The 10,671-nt window shown below is 29.7% G+C and overlaps 1 protein-coding gene across 1 annotated transcript; it reads right to left on the bottom strand.

Annotated features, from left to right (window-relative positions):
• Positions 1 to 7,938: 7,938 nt before the first annotated feature.
• LOC115888889 (cytochrome P450 3A9-like) lies at positions 7,939 to 8,259 on the bottom strand. The gene has a single exon (XM_030908757.1). The coding sequence runs from the start codon at positions 8,257 to 8,259 to the stop codon at positions 7,939 to 7,941; it is 321 nt and encodes a 106-aa protein (XP_030764617.1).
• Positions 8,260 to 10,671: the final 2,412 nt, after the last annotated feature.

Genomic DNA, 10,671 nt, shown 5'->3' with positions numbered 1-10,671 from the left:
AAAGGAGAGAGATAGTGAGTTTTAAGATTTTATTTTCAAAAAAAAAAAAAAAAAAAAAAAAAAAAAAAAAAAAAAAAAAAAAAAAAAAAAAAAGTATTATAAGAAAGATCTTAATATATTAAATCAACAAGAACTAAGGTCTTAATTGTGGTCTGTATAAACATCGGTATATAAACTAATAAGATTCAAAATCAACCTTCACCATATTGTCAGGATTTGGCATTATAGGAAATAAGATGCAGTAAAATTAAGGAAAAGAATAGTCAAAGTACCACGAAATAGTATTGAAAGTAGCTGGAAATGTATTCTTGTTAAAGACACAAAGCCAATCGTCCTTCTAAAGAGGAAAAAGATATAAGACAGAGCTTAATTTTAGTCTTATCAAAACTCTTCGATAAAAATATATGTCTAAAGATGTGCTATTAACCCACTAACTTGATATTTTTAAGGAAATTATAATGAATACAAACAGTTACAACAAAAAGTAATTTATGTTAAGTAACATTTATAAGGGTAAATATTGTTACCCGGCCTCTATCTCCCATTGACGTTTATTGTTCTATAATAAGAACCGTCATGGGTTAAATATTTTTCAAAGACATCAATAATACAATAGAAATGAATGAACTATTGTGTGCCTGCTCATAATAACTAGAAATTTAAAATAACTTTGAAAGAAATAAAAATAATTCTAAAATGTTTAACCCATTAAGAAAAAATCCGTAAATGAATATATTTTTAATTCTATTGGTAAATATAAAATAAAATGTTATTATATCAACATACCAAATCACGTTATTGATTACGGTACAAATTCTTATAGTATTCATTAATACTTTCATTTCAACAATCTTCAATTATCGCTTTTCTTACCTTATTTTGGATATAAAATAAATCTGAAATTATAAAAGAATTAATTATAGAATTTGTATTATTATTGATTAACATTCAAAAAAAATGGCAATACTGCAAATAATTCGAAAAATTAAACTGCATATTTTTGGCAACGATGACCGATGTGTCGCCTGCGGTAGGGTGGGGTATCGGGGATGATCAAAAGTGCTGAAATGGAGTGCCTTCAAGGGTCAGCCAAGGCCGGATACCACGACCTTGTTAACCGTGGGGATATTCTGCCGTTTTAGATTCTGTGAGCCAAAACCAACATGGCTACTGGTTGTTTTATTATAGACGGTATTTTATTATTGTATCGATATTCTTTTTACATTTCTACAAGCGCAGCAAAATTTCTGAAACGCTCGTTCCTATCTGAAATAGTGAGAGAGAGCGCGTGTGGATGAGTACCCTGTGGGCAATGCCTTCTATTAAAATATCAGCCTACGGGCGAGAATTATGACGTTTGTCAACGACTAGGTTATAGAATCTTATAACTAGACTATAATAAATAGCTCATGCCTGTCGGAATACGCGGAGGTATAACATGGAATTATATTCCTAGAGTTTATGGTTTTGTATTTTTTAAAAATTTATATAGTTTATATTATAAATAAACAATTAAAATAGGCGAGATCAGGTTTATAACTATAACTACTATATCATACGATTCTATTAGTCAGAGAGCAAGAGACTATATTTTGGGCAAATTAACAACTGGTATTGTAACCTTATTACATTATTGCAGCAAGATCGCATTTCTTACGAGATGTTACTAAATTGAATGTATAAGGATTACATTAAGGAGTAATAGGGTAAAAATGGTATAATATAATACGTGCTTTTGTATTAGAAGTTTTGGGGTGTTTTAAGAATAAATTCGATCATAATTTTGATACAAAATAAAGCATTGATATATCTACTAATGTGCAGTTGGAATGTAATATTTTGATTTTGTGCGATTCACTGTGAAATGTTATGATGTATTATCATACTTTTTGCATAGTATTCTAATTGATTTTCTGAAAATGATATATACTACAAATAATACAAATATTTTTTTTTTATCTAAAAAATAGGGGGCGTCATGCGCATGGCTATAAAGTGAAGTGATTCGCCGTGGCATGTTGTTATTTATAGTTTACAGATTTATTCTAAAATAGTTTTTCGGATTTGTTTATTGGGATGTTTTTAGTGGTTCGATGACATATCGCTGATTAATGTTTGTCATTGGTTTCCATTTATTATTTATATGGCGTCATACAAAAAACGTTATCTTTCGCGCGCTAACTATTTAACTTTTGGCACAGCTTGTTCGCGTTTTGATTCAGTATGAAAAAATAAGGTGTGAGACATTAATAAATCCAAGAGAGAGAGTACCATATAAATACTAATAATAAAAAAAAAAAAAAAAAAAAAAAAAAAAAAAAAAAAAAAATAATATAAAAACTTATCAAAAACCACAGAAAATTTCCAAAAATATTTTTTTTAGACATTAGATTAACTTATTAGTGCCACTAAAATTATTTCTACATTGTACTATGGAGTACGCATAGTTAAGACATTGTATGGTGCTGCGTGCGCTCGCCTATATTTTATTAATGATTTTTTTTTGGATTTTTTTTTTTTTTTTTTTACAAATTATTTTTCGATATGACACAACAATGGATGGAGTCTACATAAGTTTCAGCTCGAACTCGTTTTTTTTAAATCTATAAATAAATAAAATAATCGTAAAAAATGCCAAATGGATAAAATCAATCATGTTATAATAATATAAAAAAAAAAAAAAAAAAAAATTCAAAAAAAATTTTTAGAATATTTTTTTTTTTTTTTTTTTTCTGTTAAAATGACATATCTATATCTGTCAAGGATTTTGTCCATAGATTTTGGCTAGAAATATACGTTGATTAGGCGAGGTTAGAGAGAGTTAATTGTAGTAACAGTTTTTGAGCGGAATGTCATCGGATGGATTTCCATTATTCCAGAGCGCAAACTAGACAGCCGATTTTATTTTCCGATGATCGACGGTATAATTCTTTAACGTAGAGTATGTATATAACATGTAGTCCTATAACAAAAAATAGAGATTTCCTTAGATATTTTTTTAGTGAACGACGCTTAATTATCTTATAGAAATATAGCACACTTGATAAATTTTACCAATAACCATCTATAAAAGAATTTTTATTATTATTTATTTATTCATATGTATGTTCACTCATCAACTTAATATGATTTTGATATTAAGATTTGGTATTTGTTATAATATATATGCAGTTATATTTAGCAAGTATTACGTGAATCAATTATATAAGATAGAGTTTTATGCTATGAAGCATATACATTATTATATTATCAAACAATAACACATTCTTCTGTGTTAAACTGTATCAGTCTGGTCTGTTAACAAAAATCTTTTTTTTAAAAATTTGAAACTCAAAATTAATAATCTTTTTTCCGATTGATTACTCTCTAATACTAGCATATTTCTTTATGATTGTCTTCACGCTCGTAAAATCGTATAATACCTACGCGAGCGAAATCCTATCGAAGCCTGAACGCAAGCGAACACACTTGGAAGTGGAAAGATTCCACAATATATACGCAATAGAAAATAAAATATAATTTTTTTTTTTTTTTTTTTTTTTTTTTTTTTTTGTAGAATATTTAATTTTTTTAATTTATTTAATAGATAGTTTTATAAATTAAATCCTCTTTTTAAAGCTCGTACACCACTCCTTTCTGCGGCTCTTCAACCAGTTCCGGACACTTTAGGCTGCTTAGTATAATAACTATCCTTGTAGTGAGAGCGCATCCTTATCCACCATGGAACACAACTAAAGATTGAGGCATGAGCACCAATAACACATCTCCGACTTAGAGGCTTCTATTGTGAAATGAAGTTTAGTTAGAGGTCTTAATAAAAAACACCCACACACAAAAATCACGAAAAGTAAAAAATGTATGGGCACTTTTTGGTTAAATCACTTGCGAGCGCTATATTTCGTGTTTTTGAAAATTATACCATATTTTTGTTTTGTATGCGAAAACCACAGAGATTACACTTAAATATTCTGGATAGTAGTATTAGTCACCTCTCCAACCCAAACGCAAAATAAGAGTTTAGTATTTTTTGCAGCTTATCCATATAATATATATATATTCACCAAAAATCAAAAGTGAGTTAACAAGCTGCAAAAATCAACCGAAAAAAAGTATGAAACAGATATGCCCCCTAGATAGTCTGACCTGAGGTATGGTACCTGAAGCATTGATGAAGTAAATACAAAGGTCCGGCCACGCGTAGGTACTGATCTTTTTTAAGTAGATAGTCTATTTGTGTCCTTGAGGTGTATCGTACAAGATCTGGAATCGGTCAAAATGCGTGTCACCTCGGTAATTTGGCCGTTACCGAAGGTCACTGTGTCCATTTTGAGAAATTTAAATTTTTTTTTTTAATTCTTAATATTTTTTCAATCTATATATAGGGAAATAGACTTGTGATCAAGAATAGTGATTTTGTTTGTCTCATATTTGAAATGGATGTAGGTTTCTCTTACCACTCATTTTAGTAGAATTTTGATCTGGTTGAGATTAATATGGATCTATGTAGTTTATTGTGTAAGGTATTTTCTTTGACAATTTTACATTGCGGTGAGAAATATAAAACCCTTTCACATGCTTTGGTCTTTTGAGAGCGCGCGCGAGTGAGAGAGAGAGTTCTCATGGGTCCCCGTTGATTGAGGAAAAATAGTTAAAGTTAATTATTTGGATTTGTGCTGCCTTACACAATTAAAGGGTAGAGAGTTAATACCGTCTCGGTAGAATTTTGCGAGTTTTTTAAAAATGTAAGGTTAAACTCAGATATCGACGTGCATTCTTGTTAGGTTTTTCTTATCAGATTTTTATCATATCGATCATATTTATTCACTCAGCATATTTGTTCCACCGTATTTTCCTTCACGTATTTCTAGTAGCGATTTCGTACTAGACGTTTTTCTGGCAAGTTTGTGTCTGCATATTTTGGCTAAGAAAGTTTTGCTGGCGCCAGTTATTCTTTCCACCAGTTTTTTACTCTTCGAGGAACTTTTGTTCAATCAACCGAGGGGGAGGTAGAGCAGGAGGCAGCGCTGTGTTTTCGGTTTTAGATTTCATCTCCTGGGCTTACCCCTCTAAGTGAGAAGAGTAGGAATGCTGTGATGTTTTTGTGTGGGTATTAATTAAGAGATCCCCTTCGTTTTTATAAATGTTTATATTTTTTTTTTTTTCTTGATTTTTTTTATAGTAAATCTAAACTTTTTATTAAATTTGATTTTAAAATATTTTTTTTTTTTTTTTTTTTTTATTTTTTACATTTATTACATTTTACATTTTAAGCCCGGTGTATACTGTGCATTCAGGCGGATTACTTTAACCTTTAATTTATAAAATTTAACCGTTCTGTTATATTTTATATTTTTTTTTAAACATTTTTTTTTTTTTTTTTTTTTTTTTTTTTTTTTTTTTTTTTAATTTTTTATAAAGTTTATAAATATAACCTATGTTATAATGTGATTGATAATTCGTGTTCTTTGAACATATATTTTTATTCCGTAATGGCGGCGTTTTATATTTTCATTACGAATTTATTGAGTTACCTGTAACTAGGGCAATCCTGGGTGTACATACGATTTAATAACTTTTTCACTGCGTGTAACATATAACTTAACAAAAAGGTTCATGAATATTTCTCTCGATAATTATAGAGAAATTAAAATTTAAAATATTTATTACTTCGACATATAAACCATATGACCTGGCTTATGACTTACGTCTTCGTCAAAAGCGAGTTTTTGATATTTATTATAATTTTTTTTTTTTTTATTTTTTTTTTACACTATTTTTTTGCACTCTGTATAAGAGCTGATTGTTTATTAGGATATGAGTTTTCTTCAAATTTATAAAGTTCGGTATATTATTGTACAATAACTGACTGTGGCGCATACGGTAAACCGGGTTGGAATATTTCTACGAAGGCAATAACGTTTATTTTTTTTGGCCGGTTATTAGGGAAATTGTGTCAATGGTTGAATTGCCGGTTCTGCTCAATAAAATTTAATATGCTATACTAATTTAGCGTCTCCTATTCGAATTAATAGCACTTGGGACAAATTTTCAATATTCAGTTTGTACTATCTTTGTAAGTAATTAAGCAATCTTTTTGAAATAAGTGGCGCCCTGTGGTATGCAGTGTAAAGTATAGGTGGGTATCATTTTTTTAGTCGAGAGCTTTCAGAAAAGCAAACAGCTGTTCCCACCGGCCTCCGATCATAGAGTAGACCGTTCGCAAGATTAGTATGACTTAAATTTATTCAAAATCAAAAAAAAAAAAAAAAAAAAAAAACAATATTTTTGAAATTTTTTAAAAAATCAATAAAATTTTTAAAACTTTTGATGGCAACTTTTTTTTGGTAAACGGATTTTTCTAAAGTCAAATTCCAACAAGATGAAACTACCCCTCAAATATTTCCAAGTTATATAATAATATTGCCATATTGTTTTTATCAGCCTTGAATAAATGTGAGAAAATTTTATGTCAGTTTTCAAAAAGTTTATTATATAAAACAAAAAAATATAAAACTATTAATTTTTTTTAAATATGCAGGTGAACAGGCATTTTTAATATTAGGTCAAAAAATATTTTGAATAAATGTCCTAAAATGTTTACAGCGTTTTCAGATGGAGCGGAACGTCCGCGACGGACCGTCCGCTTGTTTTTATATGTATTAATGTGTTTATGTCATGTTTATGTATATGGGCGTTATCCAGACGGAGCGACTGTCAAATTGTTCATCTCATTGTACTTGCTTGAAGGCGCGGACGCTCCGCTCCATCTGATAGCGCTGTTATTTTCCCCGATACAAGATGTAGAAGTTTCATTTTTATTTCGATTTTTTCCAAATAATTTCTGAAGTAACGTCAATTTTGGGATGATTTTCATCCCAAAATTGACGTTACTTCTTAATTGGTGTTTGGGAGTTTTTTTTTTTTTTTTTTTTTTTTGAAATGATTTTTTTTTTTTTTTTTTTTTTTTTTAGTAATATTTTTTATTGGTTGGTAACCATATCGGGTTTCGCGCGGGCTTTCCGCCCAGCCCTGAAAAACACTCTGGTTATTAGATAAAAATATATTTAAATAAAAAAATAGTAAAGTTTTAAAATAATAAACATTTTATTGATAGGTAGATACAAAATATACAGTGATCAAACGGATATATACAGTATGTCCCCGGATTTTGTCTTTACAAGAGGAGACACTTTTTATTATTGACATTTTGAGAAAATGCATTCTTTCATAAAACATTTTTGCTTTTGTTCTAAAATGTTATACCCCATTTATACTTTTCCAACTTCCATAGCATTTTAAAGAAAATAAAAAAAAAATATCATGTAACATAATGTTGATTTTTCTAAAATTGCTAAAATATCAAACGCGTTTTTGTGGTAACATCAAATTCGATTATCATTCTCTGTGATAAATGTTTATTATTAAACTAAAAAAAAAAAAAAAATATTTTTTGCTGTTGTTAAAGGATAACATTTTCCTAATAAGTATATCACCCTTTTCGTAGCATTGAACTAATTATACAGGTTGAGTCGTAAAATAAGGGTGAAATATTTCAGGGTTGAATTTTAAGAAGCTCGATAATAAGGAAACACCAATTTTCTTCTTTACCGTTTTTCAAAATAAGTTCCAAAATAAGACTTGAGTTTATTATTTTACTTTGAAAAATAATTTTTTTTTTATGTTTTTTGCTTTAAATTTTGAGAGAAAGGCACGTGTTTTTTTGAAAAACACCCTGTAATAGCGCCGTTCGGATTTGGCGATAAACTGTAGATCCCTGTACTTGTGAGACACTGATGACACACATCACAAGTACATGCAAGAGGTAGCCGACGCTCTGTATAGAGTATGGCACTGTAAGAAGAAAATGTTTTTTTTTTAAATGTCACTAATAAAAATGTTTTTTCTCTTGTAAAGATAATCAGGGACATACTAGAAAATCTAAGAAATCCTTTTAAAGGTGAACCAGAAATCTCCTTCGACGTAAGACGAGGGACCAACTGCACCCTTAACGAGTTTCAACGGAAGAATCATCCGTTTCGCCGGTTCGATCTCGAAATTCAGCAGTATTTTGAACAGCAGAGTTTTCATCTCGATCAGAGCAAACCTGGAAGCTATGCAATTCCTTGGTCCCAATCCAAAGGGCATGTAGTAGTAAGGGTTGATATTTTTGTGATCGGAAAATCGTTCTGGGTCGAATTTCTCTGGATCTGGATAGAAATTAGGGTCCCTGTGGATAGCTATCGTCGGAATAATTATCATTATTTTTTGATTTTCCAAAGTGGAAATAGGTTTTTCTTGAGACGTTTGAGGAGAAATAATGTATGGTTTAGTGCAAACTCTATCCACGCGACTAAAGGGTGGCCATTTTCTTAATATTTCTACTGACGAATTAAAAATAAATTCTATATCTTTTTTTTTTTTTTTTTTTTAAAAAACATAAGCTAATATTAAAGCTGGGAATATTAATTTCGTAACAAACATATAACAATGCAATTTTTTTTAAAACTTTAATAAATAAGTGTTAAATAATGATCGAGTTTTTCGTTTAAAAAAAATTAATTTTTAACAAAAAATGAGAAATTTATATACTGGTTTTTACAGCTTTAAATGCAAGTTTTGCAATGCTAGCAGTACCAACATATAGTTTAACTTTTGATTTAGCATGCTAAAATATTGTTAGTTTTAAATTATTATTTTTTTATAAATCTATATACAGTGTGACCCACTCAAGACCGGGCAACCTCCATAAAATCTGTGTTTATAGTCCGATTTTGATGATTTTTTTTTCAAATATAAGTTTCAAAAAATGTACTTTAAGGCTCAATGTCATGTTATTTCACAAAAAACAAGGTCTAACTTAATAAAGTTTTTGTGGTGAAAAAATTTGCAAAATTTCATATTAAGCGATTTTTTTTCAAAAAATTTGAAGTACAACCATACATTTCGGCATCCCCAAAAACAGTTCTGTACCAAATTTCGTTTAAAAATATTAATTATTTAATAATTTTTTTTTTTTTTTTTGTTTTAAAGTCTTCATTTTTTGCCAATTTAACGATGAGTATCAAGTAACCCTTGAAAAAACAATCCACAACAATGGGTTTTATTAGCTGTCAATTCTTGCAGCGTAGAATTAAATATTAATTTAATACATAAAACATAAAAAAAAAAAAAATGCAAGAAAATATTATTTGCATTATGGAACAATTAAATATAAGGGATAAAATTGAAATTATTCGTTTAGTGGGTGATAACTATCTCCAAGCAAGAGAAGCTGCCAGAGAATTTAATAACAGACATCCTGACAGACCTGCAGTAAGTAGAAGCACGGTTCAACGAATAAATAGAGTTTTTAATGAAACTGGTTGTTGTCAAAATACTTAACTAAAAAGAACAGAAGGCCGGAACATCGAATAAATAGGCGAAATGAGGAAATATTAGAATATTTTTCGTACAATAGCTCGTGCAAAGCATTAAGGCGCCAAGTGTGTGATTTGAGTATGACCTCAAAGGGAAAATATATTTTAATTTTTTTATTTATTATTAATTTTTTAATATTTATATTTTTATATTTTTTAGAGATGTTTGCGAAGCTAATAAAGTTAAATCCCCTTTAAACCCAAAAGATTTACGCACTTTGGAAAACGGAGATGAAGTTAGACGATTAGAATTTCTGCTTATGGGCTCAAGCAGAGTATTTAAAAATAATAGAAATTTCTTAGAAAGACATTTTATTTAGCGATGAGGCAACATTTAGTACAAACGGAGTAGTATCCTCTCAAAATTTGCGATTCTGGGCAGTCGAAAACCCTGAATGGGTGATCGATACAAGAAGACAGTATTCTCAGAAATTAGATGTGTGGTGTGGCATACTTGATGATAGAATGCATTGGTCCATATTTTGAGAAATTGAAATGCTAACTTTTAATTTTCTGATTAATGGCTTTTGGGATGCAATACATAATTTGCCATGCCAAACCCGTTGATTTAAAATTTGCAATTGAGTGGAATCCATCGTCTGTGCGCATAACGCGGCAGTTGTCAGGGAATGGTAAATGAATTTTGAAAATAAGTGGATAGGTCGAAATAGCCGGCTAATTGAGTGGCCACCGAGATCCCCGGACCCAACACCGCCTTGATTTTTGCTTTCTTTGGGTTTCATTAAAAGCAACAAGAGTTATCAAGTCTAAACGCTCAATCTGTAGAGTGAATTACGTATTAGAAATACAGAGGCTTCTGCAAATATTACACAACAGCAGCTTAGGAATGTAACTGTTAATCTAAGATAAAAGATTCTATATCTATATATATATATCTGAATGGAGGACTGGTAGAAGCAACTAGAATTATTTGAATATGTTTTAACTTCATTATTCGGTTATTGTGTTGCTTGTAGTATTTTTATCATTGTTTGTAAAAAAACTCGTTGTCGTGGAATGTTTTTTTCAAGGGTTACTTGTTAACTCATCGTTAAATTGGCAAAAATAGGGCATTATTTAATTTAACTGCAGAAATTATTAATAATTAATATTTTAAACGAAATTTGGTAAAGAACTGTTTTGGGGGATGCCAATTGTAGGGGTGTACTTCAAAGTTTTTTGAAAAAATGAATTCGCTAATATGATTTTGCAAATGTTTCACCACAAAAACTTTAATAAGTAGGCAGCCTTGTTT

The sequence above is a fragment of the Sitophilus oryzae genome, unplaced genomic scaffold (assembly GCF_002938485.1).
Source record: "Sitophilus oryzae breed Bouriz unplaced genomic scaffold, Soryzae_2.0 scaffold_808_pilon_pilon, whole genome shotgun sequence".
In the NCBI taxonomy this organism is placed as follows: domain Eukaryota; kingdom Metazoa; phylum Arthropoda; class Insecta; order Coleoptera; family Curculionidae; genus Sitophilus; species Sitophilus oryzae.
This window is presented reverse-complemented; position numbering and strand designations above follow the sequence as displayed.

Bases quoted from the DNA above. Each gene is read 5' to 3' on its own strand.
- LOC115888889 (XM_030908757.1), bottom strand. From the start codon at position 8,259: ATGATAATTATTCCGACGATAGCTATCCACAGGGACCCTAATTTCTAT.